This window comes from Rhea pennata, chromosome 2 (genome assembly GCF_028389875.1).
Source record: "Rhea pennata isolate bPtePen1 chromosome 2, bPtePen1.pri, whole genome shotgun sequence".
Classification (NCBI taxonomy): Eukaryota; Metazoa; Chordata; class Aves; order Rheiformes; family Rheidae; genus Rhea; species Rhea pennata.
Genome location: NC_084664.1, coordinates 19,719,404 through 19,740,871, shown reverse-complemented (window position 1 = coordinate 19,740,871; position 21,468 = coordinate 19,719,404). Strand labels below are relative to the sequence as shown.

Here is a 21,468-nt window from a genome sequence, read left to right as displayed (position 1 = left end):
TTTCTGAAATGGTTCTGAAAGTGTTCTTCTCTCATGTCACCTGGCTTGCAAACGTGAATATTTAAAACTTCAGAAAATCTTAAGTAATGAGGCAAAGTGACTTTCCTGATATTTGTAAACTTTATGATAGGTGTGACTTAAGTAGAAGAACTGTGTATGAGGACAGATTGAAGGACTCGTTTTTATGAATTTCCAACTCATGGCAATTAATTGTTCTTGATAATCTTCCTGCTAATCCTAGACAGACTGCCTCTGTAACTTTTCTGTGAAGTTATGTCCACTGTAGTAATGCGCGAAGTTAAGAAATCCTGAAATTTATTTTCAGATCAGAGGAGCATCTCAAATGTAAGAGTTGTGCAAGTCTTTGGATAACCAAAGCCCTCCGTGTCTATCAGAAAGTCTTACTTTTCATTGCCCTTTAGACTTGCTGCTTTGTCGGGTGGAAGGACCTTCAACTTTTAGCTTCTGAATATGAGGGAGAGGGAACAAGGGAGACAAGCTTATCTCACACTTTGGTTTCTGTGTTTTTTGTTGGCTTCTATTTACTCCTTTTCCAAGGAGGGTACTTGCATAGTTTATCCTTTCTCTACTTTTAGCTGTCTTCTGGGAACAATCACATGATCCTTCACACATTTCAGAGTTATCTGTGGCATTGATTTTCTAGGCCTGTTATCTTCACTTGAAAGATACCGAAGGTTTGCCCACATTGTTATTGAGCAACTCCAAGATCCAGAAAATATCTCTTAGTTTCTGCTCCCCGTAACGCTTTGGTCCAAGCAAAAGCTATGTTGCTCATGTGCCCCCCCGGTATATGGTGAGATTTCACAGTCCCGGCTTTCAACCTCGCCACCAAGGTGATTCATCACTATCAAAGAAATGGCCAAGGAAGAATTTTTAAACCATCACTAGGGGGAAGGCTCTTATCCAAACATTGCAGAGCTTGAGAGTTTAGTTTGCATTTCAGCCAAGATGGATAATATTATCCAGACTAGTTTGTTTGTTGCAGATTTGCATGGATTATACAGTAAAACATAGCAGTAGCTACTGCACCATGGCAGCAAAAAGAAAGTCATGTGATGACATGGACTGTAACATGACGGCATCCTGCTGCATGCTGCAGGTCAGCTTGCTGGCAAGGCTAGCGTTAGTTTGCATAGTTTACATTCCTTTCCCTTTACTGATATTTAAACAGTATTTTCCAAATATATGGAAAATTGGTAGAATTGGTTGGGGTGTTTTTCCTACAGTGTTAGAAAATTACGATATTTTTGATTCGTTCTTGAGGTTTCCAGCTATGATAAATAAAGGTGAAACACTTGACATAATATGGCTCTTTATATTTCGTACCATTAACTTTTTCTTAAATATTTGAATGGAAGGGTATAGAAAGACTGCATCAGAGAGACTTAGGCCCAGAATACACGTTCATGAACTCTCACTTATGTTTCTCCGTGGAGGTATACCTGCTTTCTTGAGGAAGTGCCTTTAGCCAACTCAGTGATTGAAATTGCTGCTATGACAATACTTTAAAGGTTTATACAGCACTGATGCATATATGCATGTTCAGTCACAAACACTTACGCTCACTTTGAAATTTAAGGAAATCCTTTATTTATGTCTGGCAACTTTGTTTCAACAACCTCAAGAATATGAGTGCTATCCTTCTGATCCAATAAATTAAAACAAATCCCAGCCAGCCCTGTGCCACCTCTTTTTCCTCCCATTTAAGATTCACTGAGATGACTGTACAGCCTTCCAAAGCTGTTCAGACTGAGGGCATCTGGAGCAGCCGTGCTGACTTCTTGGAATTAAAAGTTGCAGATTTGCCCCTTCTCTTAAGCAGGCAAAGTCTTCCTGGCACCAGTGCTCTGAACTTTTGGTAGCTGGTGAAGCAGGAGGATTTTGTAATTGAGGTCTACTCGGGAAAGTTGAACTGTCCTCTAAGTGTGTATGTGTGTGTGTGTTTGTGCATATGTGAGTTTTAAGAAGGATTGTGCATTTAAAACTGTTGTCTTACTCAAAACAAGATGAAGATGTTAAGATTATGTTGTGTGGGGTTTTGGCATTGCCTTTCTTTAAGGGAGCACAGTAAGCTGAGAATAAAAACCTCACTTTGAAGTCTAGAGCGCCCTACACTTTATTTTACCAGGTCCTAGTGGATGCACAAAGCAGGTAAAATATGCACGAGGCTTCGTACAGGTTTGAATCCGCAGTGTCCCCTGGCAGCTCGGTGCTGCTCTTTCTTCAGTGCTACAGAGATCAGAACATGATACTTTGAATTGGCAGGAGAATAAAACTCCCCCATGAGCCAGGACAGTTTTGGCCTGCAGATTTTGGCTCAGCCTGTTTAAAAACTACTGTCTGGATCTGTGCTCATCCAATTTGATGCAATTTGCAAAATTGCCAATTTGGTGCAAAATTTGCAATTTGGGTTTTTGTTTCCAGTTCAGATTTTGGAGTAGGCTTCTGTGAATTGTAATGAGAGGATGTTGTTGGTATTTTAGAGTCTGTGAGTGTTATAGTTAGCTTACAAAAAATGCAGTCTCTTTAAGGTACGAACTTCCAGGGCTCAGTTCTGATTTTAAAACCCCAGTTCCTAGGTTCCTCGTTTAAACTGGTGTAACTTCCCCTGGCAGCGGGCTCCATTCATGAAGGTTTTATGTGCTATTGGGGCCTGATGCGATGTTGGACTTGGCAGGCAATTGCCAGTGTACACCAGAAAGCTGAAAAATTCTTAGAATAAAATTCTCGGGCAAGTGGTAGGCAGGGTGTCAAACTGATGGACTGACCCATGAGAGGAAGCGAGCAGGTGCCTGTTTCCAAACGCCAGTGCCCCAGAAATGGCAGCGCTCGGGGAGGCTGTCACTGGGAGGATAAAGGGCTGCTATGAAAAAGTGGCAGACGGAGAGGAGGAAAGCTGTGCTGGAAGCACGTGCAGGAAGGAACTTCCTGCTCTCTGGGCGGTTCTGTAAGGGGTTAACATTAACAAGGACCTCTGAGGCTGCACAGCAAAGACGAGGAGGGCTACATCGGACTTGAGGAGGCCTTTTCAATGCTTCTGGTTTTTGTTTTTTTTTTCTTTGCTGACAAAAGAGTGAGGGGTCTTTCCATGGCATTGGGTAACAAGCCTCCAGACTATGCTTTTTCATGCACCAGAGGGTTCATGTTACACTGTTACCTGAAGATAAGCCAGCACTTACATATCCTCTGTGTCTGCCTATCTTTTTACAAAAGTAGTCATGTACTTTCATCTTAAAATAGATTTTAAAGATGTAAAATTTATCTGAGTTTTCTTCTTCTTTTATATCACACCAAACTTGCTTTTATTTTATTTCTTAAGTAATGGTTTATTGAAAAAGTGATGTTGTATTTTCCAGCCTGCTGTCCTAAGACATATAAAATCTGAAGGAGATCCAAGAAATTTAAAACTAGACCACAGTCAGAAATCAGAAGGAAAGAAAGCCTCCAAAACCCTCTTATTATTTCCTAGGTGTTTCAGAGCATGTTGCGAACACAGTGAAAAAAGATTAAGGATTTCAAATCTGCTTTGTCAAAAGAATTTTATCAGTTGGTATCCTTAAGGATACTAGTTACAGGACCATTAAGTGTACTGGAGCCTATTGAAGAAAACTGTTTCTTCTTGTGGGAAGCATCCTATAGATTTTAAAGGTCAGGGAGTAAGGGCCCTGTCATATTTTCTTTTCAGGTCATATTGTGGTAGAAATGGTATAAAAGGAAGATCTCCTCTAATGATGCTCACTTTTCTGTGAAGCAATAGGGAAAAGGTGCATTAAAACTGTGTAAGTACTGTGTAACATAGCTTATATAAATGATTATTTCTAGGCCACTTATTAGAACTTTTACATGTCTGATGATGTAGAATAGGCCATTGATCACTACCATACCTTAAACTGACCTAGCTTTTTTACTGATCCAGAGTTTTTTTCCATATTTATGTGAATGTGAGGATAAGGTTCTTATAATGTTCTGTTTTCATCTTTTTCAGAGCAGGCAAAAAACAGTTTGCATGTAACATCATTAGATGATGCAGAATGTCTCCGATCTAAAGACCTCCTTACGACTCCAAATAGTCATACATCTAATTCAAAGTCTACCCGCAACATCCCTCGAAGACATACAGTAGGCGGCCCTCGCAGTTCCAAAGAAATACTGGGAATGCAAACATCGGAAATGGACAGAAAGAGAGAGGCTTTTCTTGAGCATTTGAAACAGAAATATCCCCACCATGCTACAGCAATAATGGGACACCAAGAAAGACTGAGAGATCAGGTATGAAAATCAAATACATATCTTGCTTTTCTTAAATGGTCTGTGTAACTTCTACAAAACTGAATGTTACTTCATTGCAAAAAGTGAGAATGTAACAAAGCATAAACAGGTAGGCTTTGCTGATTTATTTTGAGATCTGTTTTTTCCCTTGACACTCAACAAGTAATAGTAGAGGATAATCAAGCTATTTGATGTTACCTTTAATTGTTTGTTGAAACTGACATTTTTGAAGAGTTTTTCTTTTTTTTAGATTATGGACAGAGAAAAAGATGGTGAGACTTGTTCTTAGAGTATGTGTCTCCACTCATTTTCACAGCTGAAGAGGATAACTTGGGGAAAATACGGGGCAGCTATTAACTTTTGTTACATTTTCAGTATTGGCACCATTGCTCAGGAGAAAACATCTGTAGACCGTGTCCGTATGCTTGAGCTGGCTCTGTTGCCCTTTCGTGTGCTTTCTTTTCTATTTTTGAATCTTTTCATACAAACAGAATGGACTCATCCACAGCTACCTGCCTTCTCCAAGCTGTCTTGACACCAAGGCTCATGGGTGGGAAGTGTGCCTTAAGGTCATTTTTTCTTGACTGCCTGTGAAAAGGAGATTTAGGGTCATTGCAGATGTGACACCTTGATGTATTTCTCCAAACAGGTGAAGGTTGTTGTCAAGCTGACCTTTTGAATTTAGAAAATGCAGCACAGGGAACTGTTAGCAGCATAACTGTGCTCTGTTTTTGAGTACAGTGATAAAGCTTAATCTGTTAAACTGTTCAGAAATTCAACATGCTATTCTGTAATTAATTTTCCAATAAAACAGCAGAATTTAGAGTTTAGTCTTAAAATCTTGTGCCCATTATTCTCAGTTTAACAAATGTGTAGCAATAAATCTTTTAAAAAAGATTTTTGTGGATATATCAGCACTAACAGCAAATTAATTATAAGTAAGAAATAAAAACAGGCTTGCAAAGTACTCTGTTCTGGGAATTTTTACAGAATCCCCAGCACTTTTGAAGCTTTCTGAACCTTTGGGGATAAGAAAGTTATTACAGCTTTTGAAAGATTTCCACTCAGTAACTCCCCCCATACATTTTCTCTTTGATAGAGACTTTAGAGTTTTCAGATACTATCACTACTTTAGGACAGAACTGCTAAAATCTATATATGTAACAGCTAAAATTGTTGCAGGACTTCAGTTCTAATGAGGATGATCTATTCCTTATTTTTTAAACAACTTCTCCCTCCTTCCTTTGAAAGTCTTGATTTTTTTTCCCCACTTATCTCTTTTGTGAACTTTAGTGACTGTGTGGAATGTGTCGGGTGGTGGATAAAGATAGCGTACAAATTAAATAAGGGGCAGGAGGGTGGAGGGTGAAATTCTGAGATTAGATCTTTTGGAGTCATGTAAATATTTAGTTCCAGTGTTGCAGACACTGCAAGCCCAGTTTGAACAGCCTACAGCATTACACCCTACACATTTTGTAATTTGATCCTTTTCTGAAGCCAATAAATTACAGAAGGAATGCAGTAACTGTTCCTGCTATTTGTTTAAAATGTGCCATCCATGCTAATTTATTGAGGGTAAAATTCATGTGAATGTCTCCTGCTTCTATTTTTTGATGATCAGACATATGTATTGTATGTAATAAGCATAAATTTTAAAACAAAATCACCCTAAAATTACTATTAGAGCATCAAACCATCTTTCTTGGGCATGTGAAAGACTGAATACCTCATTCATTCACCATAACTTTTTAAAAAAATCGTAAGTCAAACAGAAGCCATGTGAAAAAGCTTACAGAAATAAGTTGTTTCACTTGATTGAAAGATTGTTACTTAGTTGAAATGTGACAGCAATGTCTGGCTCATCAGATGCAACAGCAGATTGCTATGATCACAGCCTTGAACTTTAGAGTGGTTTTTCTTACCAGTTGTCTCTTGTGCATGCACACCCATGTGTCTGTGTATTATGTGTGTGTTTATATACATATGTATATATGTATGCATATACACACACATATGTATGTAAATATGTATATAATAGAGGCTCACTTAGTAGCTCCATGGATGATACCATCATGTAATTTTGCTTAGGGGTATGTGTGTATATCGAATATAATTCATTTATTTTATGTATATGTGCAGCTGCAGCATAGAGGACAAACTACATGGGCATGTGGTAGGTATGTGTATATAACATATGCATTTGGGAAGATATGAATGAAAAAATCAGGTTTTATTTTTTAGGCTGCTTTCCACCCTTTTTGCTTTTCCAGCTGCTTCAATATCTGGAAAGTGGCAACATTATCTGCGGTGGGAATTTCCCCATTGTGGGAGATCTGTCATTAGCCAATACAGCACCATTTTCTAATCTCTGTGTCAAAATGATGCAGCTGGAACATAAAACAACCCAATATCTACAGTCAGGAGACAGTCCCTTGGATATCGTGTAATTTGTCTTCTAGACTGCTGTAAGCCCTATCAGGTCCCTAACCGACAAAAATGGGCCAAAATAATCAGGATTGGCAATTGTCTCCTTTGTGGACCGTTCCCCTTTCCTCCCTGTCAGCCGTCAGTATTTGAGCACAGCAAACTGACCCCTGGTTTATGGCAAATAAACATTAGGAGAAAAATCTGCTTGATGTTGTCAGATGATATTGTTATATCAGCTCCAGCAGTAAGGTCAGCGCTGAATCTTGTCCATGTCTTTCATTGCGTATTAATGTTTTCCTCCGGGCTGTGTTTATTCAGATAAATCCCGCACTGGATGTGCCTCCTCAGGCCCATTCCTGCTCTGAAAACCTCCTGCAAATGAGCTGGCGAATCGCGGGCAGGTAAAACGCTGCCGGTGGGGATTGCTGGTGTCTGGCTAGCTAACCCAGGTCCGCGAGACCGCCCGGCTGTGCACGCGGTTATCTCCGCGCCATCGGCCGCCCTGGGCCACCCTGGCCTGGGAGAGCTGCTTCTGGAAGCCGTTCACGGCCCGGCTGCTCTGTCCCCCCAAGGCAACCGTGCGGCTTGGCATGGGCGCGAGCTCCCTCCACCCAGGAGCCTGGAAATCGATGTGTTGTGTCTCAGGAACAAAACCCTTTTTTGAATGTAATGCAGGCATCTGCAATAGCTTGGGACACTTTGCCTCTGCTGAAGTTGTCTATCCTGCATTAATGAAAGCAAGATGTGAACATAATCCCCAGCAAAGCTAGAAAGAAAAAGGAGAAAGAAAGAAAGAAAATAGTTTTAAACTTCTTAAGTTTACCACGGTGTAAAATCCCGTGCTGCTGAGCTGGGGCAGGATGTTGCCACCCGATGAGGTGGGGCTGACTCGGTGCGCGGAGAAGAGATGGGCAGGAACAAGTGCGGAAGCTGGGACAGTGGCTGTGAGGACGAGAAAGAGTTTGCAGTGAAAAGGTTAAAAATGCTCTCCTTGCCATGGGAGGGGGTAATCCCTGCCTTGAACCTGTTTTACAAGTTCCTCAGTAAAACAAAAAAACTTTCTGAGGGACGGAGGTTGGAAAAGGACAAGTAGAAGTCCTGCAAAGGCAGAGGTTTTGAGCGCGCGTTAGAGCGTGCACTGAAGCACGTTCGCCAGGGAGTTTTGGTTGCTGCTATTTAACTAGAGGTGTCGGTAACAACTCTTCACATTTCGGCCAGTGCTCTATGATGAAAAAAAAGTTGCTGGCAAACAAATTTAGACTTCCACAAGGTTGAAAACAAGCCCCCGTCCGCGTGCGTGTGCGTAACGCGGAGCGCCCAGAAAATGGTGGTTGAGCTTTTCTGTTGTGCTGAGCTGGGTCTGAACGTGACAGGTAAGTCTGGCATCCAGGCAGGTGTGGTTGGGGGTACGGTTGCCGTGGCGATGCGCGATGTCGCGCTTGGCAGAGCGTGTCAAGGCAGCTAAGTTAACCGGTGGCTGTTCCAAAAGCCCCATAGGCTGGGACCGAGCCGTATGCAAATAACAACGTTACGCTGCAAACGGGCGAAGGAAAACACGGCGAAGATATGGAGTGCGCGTTACCTGGCAGCTTTGGAGGACTATTACAGGCTTCATTGTAAATCAGAACTTTTGCAGCTAAAGGAAGAGGATTTCTTAACGTGACTCTGGCTTCACCTGTGGAATCTAACATTTAGGTAAATATGTCCCTTCCTCTCTCGGCCCTGCCTGTAAAAAATGCTTTTGAAACTCTGGAGTTTGCTTCACCACGTTGTTCCTCCTGGCAGTGGGGCTGAGTCAATAAAGCGAGTTTTCTGGCTTGGCACATTCTCTTTTCTCTTCCTAAAATGAGATCTTTGTTGAATGAACTGAGATTTCTGAACTATTTGAAAGGCATTGTAACGTATTATGTTGATTATATGAATCATGCTGCAAAAATGTCCTAGGTAGTGTTGTGGAGGAGAAACTAAGAATTGAGACACTGTATTTATTTGTAGATTATTGCCAGATGTCTCTGCCTTAACTGTTAAAATAGAGCCCGTGAGTTACAACAGCATTCGTTCCAGTGTTTGAAATCTGCAAGAAGGCAGAAGCATTTGTTTCAATAGATCATAGTATCAGTTGGTTAAAGTGACTCGGATATATGCTTTGATATCACAAGGAAAATCTAGGGCATTTCTGAAAAGATGTTTCTTGAGTAGAAGTACATCTAGTAAAGAATAAACGTATTTGGAGGTAGAGTCCGACAGCATGAGTTCTCCCGTGATTTTTATTTTTCAGGTACAAACCAGAAGGTGTATTTTTAGTTCCTCCTGAGAGAGAGTAAAGTCCCTGTGTTCTTAGTGGTAGCCACTTTTGTGCTTACATCGATCAAGATAGAGCAAGTAAACACATACACCTAAGGCATAGTCCCCTCACTGGCATTGCTGTGATAAAACAGCTTGAAGCGGGTTTAGGTCTACAGGGTTGAGTTAGCTCAGCTGGTTCAGATCCCTTAGTTTGAAAGGGGCTGGTTGGGGTGGGAAAGGGTGGGGTTGCGGCAGCTAATGGCCGAGCTAAAAAATTTGAGAGCAGAAAAATCCATAGGTTTTGCCTAAAGACACCTGAGAAATGTAAACTTGACAGAAACTTGATCAGTGCGTTGTAAATCTTCAGGAGGATTTAGTGAATGAGAAGGCTGCAGAATATTTTAAACGTGTTATCTAACTCCAGGTGAAAACACAGTGTATAAAGGATTTCTGACATTCTGCATTGCTTGATCAGGCAAGGTAAAATAAGCTTTCTGAGAGCGTGTGTTGATTATCAAAGCAAATGGATTTGCGAGGAGTACAAAGTGAAGAAATCACTAACTAAAATTTTTTTCATCATGTTACTTTTACAAACCTAGGTATAATCTAAGTCAATAATGGGACTATTATAGAATAATTCCAGCTTCACCTTTCTCCAAAAGTCCGTGTGTTTAATTATTTAGTACTAAAATATGCATAAATGGCAACATGTCAAAAGAACAAGTGTATTTTGCATTTGTTACTCTGATGCTGGTTGATGATGTAGAATCAGGTAGTGAGAAACTGACCACGCAATATTAACACTGAACACTAACACTCTGTACCGATAAGTTAAAAAGTGGTCTTTGATATTAAGAGGTACACCATGTCTGTGCAGAAAATGATTTTAATCTGCATGTACGTTGCTGCTGATTTTTCTAGCTAAAGAAAATCCTCTTACTGAATTGCTACTTAGTTCACATACTACTGTATATGGCATGAATATGAATGTGAATGAATGTGTCATCAAAAAAAGCCTCTTTATATTGGAGAGGTCCATGTCATGCAGCTAGAACTTTCTGTTGCGTCAGCATAACCTGTAGACATTTTTTCAAAAAAACAAAAAATCAGAACCCCGAATGTCTCAGAAGTTCTGTCAGGACGTTTTGGCCGGTTCCTGCCTCCTCTTCTCGGAAGGGTGCTGTCTCACCTCCAAAACGCGACGGCGATTCTCCTTCCTCCCTAGGTGCTCTTTGCCGAGCCAGCAGTGCCCGGCGCTTTTCCCCGAGCTGCCGTGCGGGAATAACCTGTGCCACTATGTTTACAGAGCTGAAATCCTGGGGAATTTGTCCTCGGTTTCAGGAAGGGGGGGTGTCTCTCCCGGCACCCCCACCTGTCCCCATGCCATTGTACCATCTGGTACGGCAATTTATTGCTTTCCAGTGCCTCTGAATGTTATTTTACATTGTTAAAAGCTCCTACATAAAACCATGAACATATGAAACACAATAAAAAGCTTAAAACTTTGCTGGAATCCAAGTCCTTAGCTTTTGTTTTTGGAAAGACATGAGATGACATGTCCATTTGTTTTGAGTTGAAACATGCTCTTTTGCCCCTAGATAATGCTGTGATTGCGAGATATTTATAAATAGCTAGATAGCTAAATGAACAAAGAGCTATTTCATTAGCAAGGTAAAGTGGGTTTGCTTTGTATTCACTGAAAGTTAAAATGTTTAGGAAGAAGAATATTCCTTGGAAACTGTCTCGGTGGAAAGTGTTCCAATTTTACTCTTTGCTATAAAAAATAAGGCAAAAGTACTGAAGAATATTTTAAACTACTAGCCCTAAGGTATCTCTTGGAATAAGTGGAGTTTTACTTGAGTGATTATACTTGCTTGGGTAAACATAAGTTTCTTCATTTATATCTATCAGTTAAAAGTAATAGAAAAGCTGTTTGTTAAAAAAAGCAAACAAAACAAAGCTGCAAGAAGACTGATAAAGCAATTTCTTTTCTTCTTCCTTCCCTCCTCCCATGCAAATCACATGCCAATGCAGTTATTTTGCCCCAACAGGATTAGTAACTTTTTTCTATGGCAACGCCTGTGTTTTAAATAGCATGTATTGTTTCTAATTCAGAAGTCTGAGGTAGTTGTTCATATTCTTACCTTTGTTTGTCTGAGTTTTGTACGTGTATTTTTCTAACCTAATTCTATGACAAAGAAAGGGATTTTTAAACACTTTTGTGTTCAGCTGACTGAAAAAAATGCACTCAGTAATCTTGTTTCTCATTCTAGTACTTATGGCTAGATCCAATAAAGAATTTAAAACTCAGTTCTTTGTCAAAGCAGAATTCTGGCAGCTGCATGAGGGAGCGTTAACCATGAAAACCTCACCCAGTTACTGTAGACACCTGAGATTATTTAGAAACTTAAGTTTTTCAGGTAAAAAATTTCCAGAGGCATTTATAGATGTGTTGCCGCACATACTCAGTTTTGTCCTGGTTCTCCCTCAGTTGCCTCTGTAGATGAGGACTACAAACTAGATAGAAATAGTCAGAAAGTCTAGGTTAGTGGCTGCATTCAGTGTACACATAAGTCCTTCAGCAGTGGTGGAGAGGAGGAGCCCATGTCCTCGCAGTGGCCTGGCAATGACCGTGTCGCTGGAGGAGGCACGTTCTTCCTGCTCAGAGCCTCTGATGGAGGCCTGCCTTTGTCTGTGGGCGTCCACGGACATTCGGGATGGGCAAACACTCCTCCTTCCCTTTTGGAGTTGAGCCACTGTGCTGCGACGTGTTACAGGATTTGGTCTCTGCAGCCTTGTGCTTGCCCCTCAGGCCTGCGGGGTGAGCCTCATCGTAGGGCTGCAGAACTGAGCACTTTTTCTTTATGCTCATCTTGGCCATGAAAACTTTAAACTCCTTTCTCCATGGAGGCAAAACTTCAGGAATCAGAGATGGGCAGCCCTGAGCCGACAGAGTAATAGCCTGGTTATGGAGGTCCTCTTCCCAGAGATGGAGACATGGGTCTTGAACTTCCCTCAGCCTGAAGGAAGTTCAAAATCAAATCTTTCCTTCCTTCTTTGCATATTCTGTATGAGTAGTTTAGTGCATGGAAGGTGCTTTACCATTGTTTCCTCTTCCCACTGTACTTTAAAATCAAAGTACAAAAGGTTACTGCGCTTTATGCCCACCTCAAGGGTTAATAGCATGTTAGATGTCCTCAGAGCACTGTTGTGGATGGGGCTCTTCAGTGACTCCAGGGCACCAAATATGGCAGTTTCAAGCCCTATTTTTCCCCCAAAAAATGGCAGAGTAAAAAAATGGAGCCCTGGTCTGTGGAAATCTTCGGCCAGTTCTGTTTCCAATCTGGTGATCCTGAAGTGTGTTACCAAAAGGGCAAGGATCGTTTTGAGGATAAGGAGAATCACAGACAGGTGCAGGTATGGGTGAGGGTAACAGACTAGGCAAGTGGTAAAGCAGAAGTTACAGCATAGATTCCCTAGTCATTGGTCACGAATTTGTCCTCTGGCTCATGATCAGCCTTACTGTTTATGAATATTTGCTGTTTCAAGACCATTTACCTGCAAATGGTTATGAATGTGCTCTGGTTGTTCTCTTCTCAGCTGAATATTGCTTCCCCAGGAACTTTTTGTGGTCTTTCCATATGGTCACATGGGAGGGGAGCACATATTTATGTCAGTCATTAGCAATGTGAATGCATCATTACTGCACTACAGCATTTTTCAGCTGACTTTCTAACAAAGGCAGATTGCACTGGAGTCACCTGGTTAGCTGGCTTGATGTAACCTTACTTCTTGTGATTTGAATCTCTTTTCTCGGTGTACATTAAGAGAACAAGAGTAATTAATGCAAACAAATCTCTAATGAATATGTATTTCAATTTCTTTTTTCTTCACGTGTGTTAAGTACACCAGGAGAAACAATGCTATTGCTAAAACTGCAGCCAACACCTATGACTGACAACCACCTCTGACATAATGTGTTTTTAACATTTGCCCAATCATAGTAAATATTGTGCCAGATTAGCAAATTCAGAGTTGAAGTTTTGTATCTTGACACATCAAACCAAAAAACATAGGTCTTTTTGACTGTCATTTTTGAAGGATCCTTTTTTGTTTGTTTTGGATTCTTTTTGTCATTGATTAGCACCTTCTGTGCTGCTCCATCTAGTGTGGTCTCTTGCGCTGTGGATTGTAGTGATTCCATCCATTCACTAGGAGACTGCTGTCTTATAAAAATAGGGCATTTTAATTTAAGTTTAGGAAAGATTTTCAATGGTTTATTGATACACTGCCATAGATATACATCATTTTTAAAGCTAAAAAAAATAGAAAAAGGAATGTAGAAGCTTTTCGGTAAAGTCACATCCGAAATTGATGAAGACAAATAGTATATCTCCGACTGTGGCTTCTACCACAGAGTCTGTCATGCACATCATGTGTATTTTGATCTCAACTAATTATGGATTATTTTGTTTCAAAAGCGTGAGATTTATTTTATTTTCCAAAATATTTTTCTTGCTAGTCCTCAGTCTGGATCTTCTTGATACCTACATGAACCTCTGGTTCTGTCTTGGATTGCTAAATTCTAGATTTTGCTGGTGTCTAATGGTTGTGAATTCCAGAGCTCAGCAAGGAAGTTTTAAGAATATTTTAGCCTATAAGGGGTATTAATTTATCACATTTACATTTAAAAGACTATCTTCTTGTTCTTGCCTTGATGGAATTCAAAATAGAAAAAATATTTGTAATTCAATTTCAGTCAAAATTAACTATTTTTTTCAGTCTGAAGAGAGAGGTCTTCTTTCTAGGGAAGGAGAAACAAAGATAAAGACTAAGGAGGAAGGGGAAGAAGGAAAGAGTGCAATCAAATGAGTTAAAACATTTCTATATTCAAAAGAAGTTGAGTATGATTTATAATTTTACATGATATATTTACTTCCAGATATATTTATTGCCTAATGAACAAGCAGAAGGCTTTCCCAATTTGCTCCTATTTTGTGGGTATGTGGGCGTCTAAAGTCTGGAAAGAAATGCATGAGCTTTGGGCTGTCTTCCTCTCTGCTTTGAAAGCGTAATTTTAGCTTCATTTATTCATTTGTAGCCTTTTTTTAATAGCGCAAAATACCATGCATCAGACTATTGTAATTAGTAATAAATTACTCACAGAAGGAACAAATATTTGACTTTGATTAGAATAAGTAAGAAGAAATGTCACTTATTTCCCATTGGATGAATAAATAAATAATTGAATGACATTGGTAGGTTGATTTAAATAATAGTAATTATTGTTTGGAAGGAAGAAGCATTATATTCCATAATGGAAAGAAATTATTTTTAAAATATGCCTGTAACTTAAATTCTTTCATTAAAAATATGTATTGAAAAATTAGAACATTCATAAAATTTGCCATAGATTTTGTTATATACTCAGTTTAAAAAAGCCTATTTCATATTAAATTTGCTTAATGGCTTTACAGTAATTTTCATTAAAAAGATAATATTGTATCAACATCTACTAGCCAGGGATATGGGAGAACCTTAGGATTCCTCTATGCTTAAACTGGAATCTTTGCAGTATCCCAGATACCATCATCTGGCAGTAATGGCTGGCAGATTTGTTTTTCCTTTTTGCTGAAGGTTACTGTTGTTTCAGTTGGTTTTCAATTGCTAATCCAATCTGCTATCTTTTTGGCTGACATTAAATCCAAGAGTTGGGAGTACAAGCAAGACGGTACCTGCTACCAGCCTCTGGCCTGCTGTTGGGTGAGTGTAAAGGGCAAAGAAGGATTTCTGTGCTATGCTGTGCAGTCTGCCTCTTTTCCCAGAAGCAATTAGTATGGTGTGTGTCCGTGGAGAATTTAAATGAAAACACATGATACAAACAGCATCAAAGGATTTCTGGAAATTAGTGGAGAACTTCTCCCTTCTGAACATCCCACAAGGGTGGGGAGGGAAGGCATGAGGAGGAGCACATCACAAAAATTTTTTTTGGCCCCATTCGTGCTCATATTAATGTCAATAAAAATGTTCCTGACGACTTGAGTAAAGTTGGCTCAAACCCGGAGCAGGTTATCTGACAATGGCTCTTCTCTGATGTCAGATGCAAGCATTTAAGTTCTGGCTTATGTGAACTTCCCTTTTATTTTGTTTTATCCAAGTGTTTTGGGCACCAGATGTTACAGCACGCGCTCTCCTGTATTGGTGGTTCCTACACACCTGTTGCTGCTGGTCTCCAGCCCTGATGAGTCCTGCTGCTCTCTAATACCACCTTCAGCTGACAGGCACTGCTGGCAAGGCAGAGCTCACAGCGATATTTTTCTAATCCAGTCCTGAACAACTGGGTTAATCCCATCCAGAGCCTGAGAGCTTAGTGTAAGTAGGAGTCAGGTTTCTTCCTGATGCCAGTGAATAACTCTCATTAATGCAGGACCATTGCGAAGGTCGTGTGTGACACTTGGTTGTTACTGTAGCTTCATTCCACAGAAAAGTTGACTATAGCGTTAACCATCTGTATTATTTTGATCACACTTTTTGTATAGATCTTTTTACTGTGCATGTTTTACTCTTTTTTTTCTTTTTTTTTTAATCAGTGGAGACATACTTAGGCCTTGGGTGTTAATTGTGTCACAAAAGGGTAGTTAGCGTCAACGTGCAAGTGTGTATTTGTTCAATCCCCACCCGTATGCAAGCAAGCAACCGTGAAAAACCAGTATTTTTTATTTATGACTCATTCGTACACCCAGCTGTGTAAAGAAATTTCAGATCAGATCTATACCAGGCTCTGTTGTGTATGCACACCTATAGAAAATCGCCACTGTGAGAAGGGGGGACTCTTGCTGCTCTGGGGCCGAGTAGCTCCATGCTAGCGGCAGCCTGTTGCCAAGGGTATGGATTTTGCGAAGGAGGAAGGAGCTGTTCATGCTCCTGTGGCAGAACCGAGAAGAAAAAGGAGTCTCTCAGCTCTTTGCTGCTCCTCCGGTGCCTCTTGTGTAAACCAGGTATAGCTCTGACAAAAAGCAAGGGCTTTCATGTGTGGGATTTGCATAACAGTTGATTCAAGTTTTTGGATAGACAGATTTTCTCCTCCCCCCAAAACTACTTTCTGTAAAGAGGGAATGTCCTTAAGTGTTTATTGTTATTATTATCCTATTATCTATGTATGTGTCTAGGTTGATTTTGAAAGGTACAAAAATTATAAAATTATTGAAGAAGTTATCAGATGCTCTGAAAGAGACTGCTAATCTACAGAACTTGAACCATATTAAAATACAAATCGGTTTTATCTTTCAATTTCAAAATTTGTCATACGCTGTCCAAAACCTAAGTTGCTTTCTTCTCTAATCATAGTGAATGTTTACGTGTAAGTTTTAATCTATTCCTTGGAAGTCTTCCAAGACTATGGAGTAACTGGTATTTTGTGGGCCTCTTCTGAGCTGAAGGGGTTAGACAATGGTAGACTTCAATTCAGAAGATACTTAGGCAGTGGAGGCAAGTGAACTACTTTCTTTTCCACCTTTCTATTCTTGCTACTGCTGTAATGTTTTGAGTTTGAGATGTATTTTCTCCTCTTGCTGTGATAGCAGATAGTGCTTTGTTTTAAAGAAACTATAAACTCACAAGTTTCATCTTGTTTTTGCATGACTTAAGCCCCACTCAGAGATGTTATTTTGCCAAGAGTAGTTCTACCTACGATACATTCGACAGTTTTCTGTCTGTGATTGTACTACATAGGCCCAGCTAGCTTGCAATTTAGGGACATTTCTAATAGTTTATAAAAGGAGAAATGAGGAAACACAGAAAAAAATATGAAATACTCAAAAAAGCACTCATGAAAAGCTTCTCTCTCCTTCTCTCTTTTTTAAAATTAATATACTTTGGTGGATTCCCCTCACTTAATTCCCATTAGAGGTGTGTTATTAGAGGAAGAATTTGTTTGGCTTTTTGTGATATATCACAGCTACATGATTTTAACATTAAAAACTGGGAAACATAATTTTGGATATAAACAAAAAGATTTTCCATTTTATTTAGGTGATCACTATGAAGACTGTTTTTTCAAGGGGACATACAACCTTTCAGATTAGATCTATTTGTTGTGCGGCATTTTAAACATGCCAGACTGAAAGCAATGGGGGGGGGGGGGGAACCTACAGATTTATCGAGTTCACTTGGCAAAACAAGTGTAGCTTAGATAATCATTCAATATCTTTTTGTGGTAAAATAAACATGGAATTACAGGTCTTTCTACAATTAAAAAAATCATGTATTCTTTTGTTCTGTGCTTCCTGCTGCCATAGCCAAAAAGTCTGTGTTTTGCTCTTCCCCTACCCTCTGCTCTTTTTTTTCTAACTTCTTTTCTAATTTCCTCTGAAAAAAAAGTAGTCGGACCAAAGTTATCAAGCCTTTTAAGTGAGATCTGTCTAGCCACTACTGCTTTGCTTTTAGCTTGTCTTCCCTGTGGTTTGAAAACTTTCTTGAATGTCTGAGTTTTGTGATTTTTCAAAGGTCTTTTAAAACGCAGTTGTCATTTCAAAATGTCCACTCTGCCTTCAAACAGGTTCAGGGAAACCAAGGTGATGATCTAGTTTTACTTATTTCAATATACAGCAAAGACCTATGTTTGGAACCATGAGATTACATATTGTTTGACTGCTCATTTAACTAAAACAGGCAGCCTGATTCCATACTGATTGCTCTTCCAACCCACAAAGTCACATGCATTTATTTAACCAAATTGAGCAAAGTAGTTGAGTCTGGCAGTGTGCTGTTGAGATCAGCAGATGTAAGCTATTTTGTCTGAAATCTAAGAGGGAGGGAAAGTTGAAAAAGAGGTATGGAAGGAAGAAAACATGGACATGGAAAATATTTTGCCTTTTAAATTGGAGCCCAATAAATTAAAGCCTTTTCTGATTGCAGGTATGGTAGCAGCATGTCTTGAGTTAGTTCTAGATCTTTTACTGTGTTACGCTTAAAAGTAGAACCATTAAAATCCTCTTGAAAACTAGTGACCAGCAGAAACTGCAGTGAAGAGTGTGTTGTGATATTGTGCTAAACAAAAGCATGTAGTGTCTCTTACGTGACTAAAGCTCACAAAAGAAGAATTTGCAATTTTCTTGTTAATAACTGGGAAAAGTATGCAGTCATAAACTGCAGTTCTGCTGTTTGATCATTCGAAAGTCGAGGCTCCAAGAAGCATTGCAAAGAGCGGATCTGCCCAGCCACATTGCCCAGGCGATATCTCTCATCTCTCCTGACACTTTGTTCTCTTTGAAGATGAGAATCAGCCAGTTGTTTCTCATCTAAGCTCCTGTTTCAGACACGCAGTAGGCAAGATGCTCAAATATCCCTGGTGGATATGAAGCTGGTGCTAAAGCAGTGTGATAAAGGCACCTCACTGTCTTTCCTACAAGCTCCATATGAGCATGTAGCAGGGTGGATAGTGTGTAATAACCAAGTTGGTTTGGAGCATCATGCAAACAGGAATGTGTGAGCGTCATCTTGGCTTCACCTGCCCGTGGATGTCTGTGCTAACTGTGTTTTGTAGTAAACAGTTTCAAAAGATCCTGATTAAATTGTTAGTATGAGTCCTGATTTTCAGCAGTATTTTGTGACTGATAATATGATTTTAATTTACTTCTGTAAGTTCAAAGTGCGCTCATCAAAAGAAAAGTGTTGCTGAGAATGAGAAAAATGATTGTGGCAGTTACGTTTCTTCTCTTCCGTCTGCTCAGAAGGAGAGAATTGAAACAACAAAATCTAAAGCAGACTTTCTGATAAATATTTCTGATAAATACTATACGAGTTCTACTTGACTCAGCTACTATACCTTCACTCCCCCTTATCAGTAGAGCTAGTTCTTTCCTGTCAGATTGTGCTGGACAGAAAGGATATGAGATAAGCTCGCAGGTCATATAACAGGGCTTTTACCCCCTTTGTGGTAATTAACAGTCTGAAGGTTGACGGGACAAAACTTGTGCTTATTTCTTTGACACATTGCTGTGCAACTTCACATGAAAGCAGTTCAGTCTTAAATCTGAGCAGTTTTATACAATGTGGTGGACTAATCCAACCATTAAGAATGAGCTTATTGTTTAAGGATTTATAGATCTGTTTGGTAAGCCAAAAAACTTTTCAAAGTTTTGTTCAGCCACAGTAGTAGATGAATAAAATGAAAGCAAACCATAATGAAGTTGTTTTGCCTGTTCTCCCAGCTATAGCAGGGATTTCTTTTACAGGGTAATTCTTCGTCTTCCCTACTGTGTTACTGGCTGCCAGACTTCATTTGTAGACTGCAGTGACCTTTACAGAAAGACTAGTAGTAGCAAGGGCTTAGAGATCACTGTCTTGATAGCTAGCGAGAGATTATTTTAGCATCCATGAAATTGTCTAAAGGATGCAGTACCAAAAAGATACAGATTCCTCTTCCCGACTGCAGTCGTTTTTATAGAGGTCTGAGGTGTATTAACTTCCAGCATGTTTAGGCCATTGGAACAGGTCATATAGCATGGTTTTAGTCATGGGGAATAGTTGGTTAGTGATATCAATGTGGTTTCTAACCTTCCTTCTAGGAAACTGAAATCCAGAACACAGGAGGCTGCAGACCTCAGCAGAGGAAGGTTTCTACCTGGATATTTCCCCAAGGAGATGTTAGGGAGTGGACAGAGAATGATGAAGGTGCCTTGAGGCTCAGCTCCCCATGGGATTAGTTAAAGGAGAAGTCGGTGCCTCTGCAGGGACTGTGGAGCTGCTGGGTGAATGTAACAACATGACTCTCATGTTCATACCAGGCTTCCCCTAGAGCTGGAAGAGTAAATGACTCCTGTAGGGAGGATATATACATAAAACATGAGACTGACATGGGCAGTGACTTCTTGTGGGGAAGTAAAGCTTCTGGGACCTATGAAAATATTTTTCATCGCTGTGGATCTGGAAACATAACCAATAGAGGGAGTGTGGCTACATGTTGAGTAACATCAGTGGGATGCCCAAAACGTTGGTTATAAAGTGCTCCCCTTTTGGTTTGCCAAGTTTAATGTAACAAAATGTTGCAATGTCTTTCAACCCCCCCCCCTTTTCTTTTTTTTTTTTTTTTGGTAAGTTTGTGATGAAATAGAAGTTGATTTGGGAGGAGATAAATATAGCTAGAAGGTAAAATTTTCCAGACACAGCAATGTTAAATGTGGTCACTTCTTAACATAATTGTTGAGAATAATATATTAAAAGGATGTTTTTAAGGAAACCTAGCTTCTCACTGGGATCTGGAGTTAGGTCAAGAAATTCACTTTGCTTAGGTTGCCAAACAATTGCATTAATAATCTTTTGACACAGGAGTTTGACATTTGTCCTGTCAGGTACTCAGTATCTTGTATGAAATTGGAGAGTATCCCAAATTCAGACAGCATATTTTAATATGAGATCGTTTTTTATTTCCTGAATACTTCATCATTAAAGTATCTAAAAAAGTTGGCAAGTAATTCTAGAAGATGTGAAGAGATAGAAGTGTTAGAATGGTAAATATATATAAGGAAAAATGCAAGGAAGAGTAGTCAAGGAAAGGTTGTAATTGGATATATCAAGACATTCTTTGGGTTGAAGAATAAAGCCAGGATAATGGAATGTCAAAGCAAAGAAACCATCGTAACAAATGTATGCAGATGTTTGTGCACAGACTTGTGCACTCGCGGTCTGTATGTGGCAGAATCTGCTGCTGATAGTTTAAAATCATACACATACATACCTGCAGAATCACTTTTTGGTGGTGAAGAGTAAAGCCAGTTAATACTTATGAGCATAGTGTGCATACCTGATGTGTTTAAGATATAATACACTGCAATAACACATGGATCAAACTTTTCAAACATAAAAGCTTAAAATAAGATATAATTGGTATTGAGAAATCTAATAGTGACTGTTCCTAAGAGGCATTACAAACATATAATACCAAATGACTTTATAAACTTTTGCCTTTTGAAAAATAAAAAGAATATGAATTAACTACATATGAGCAGGTGTGAGATCATGTATCTCCACCTAAGGTGGAGGGGACCTCTGGAGATCATCTGGTCCAACCTTGTGATGAAAGCAGGGCTTAGATTATATTCTCCAGGGCCCCATCAAGCTGAGTCTTGAATATTTCCAGTGAAGGAAATACTTCTCTGCACAATCTATTGCAATTTTTAATTGTTCTCACAGAGATTTTTTTCTTATATTGAGAACAAATTTCCCCTGAAACAATTTGTGCCCATATTTAGGACTAGGGCAGGCTGTACCCAGGAAAACAGTCAGCCTGGAGAGGATTTAAAGATCTTATGAACTGCAAGCTCACAAGAGTCCTTAGTGTGTGACTGTTGTAAAAGAAAGCAGATTGTTTTCCAGGAAGATAGTGACGAGGATGGGAGAGTAGTTGTGCTTCTGTATGTATACTGTGAGAAGGATAGCTGCAATAGCTTAGGCTCAGTATTGTTG

At 39.6% G+C, this 21,468-nt stretch overlaps 1 protein-coding gene across 12 annotated transcripts in view; it reads left to right on the top strand.

Annotated features, from left to right (window-relative positions):
• The window catches only part of KIAA1217 (KIAA1217 ortholog), a 359,020-nt gene that overhangs the window by 169,870 nt on the left and 167,682 nt on the right, over positions 1–21,468 (top strand). For 11 of the 12 annotated variants that reach the window (XM_062569021.1, XM_062569017.1, XM_062569025.1 and 8 more), the window contains exon 2: positions 4,007–4,290. In XM_062569021.1, the coding sequence (XP_062425005.1) occupies positions 4,007–4,290 (284 nt within the window). Of the gene's footprint in view, positions 1–4,006; positions 4,291–21,468 lie in introns of those variants that run through there. The other variant, XM_062569023.1, reaches the window with a different exon arrangement.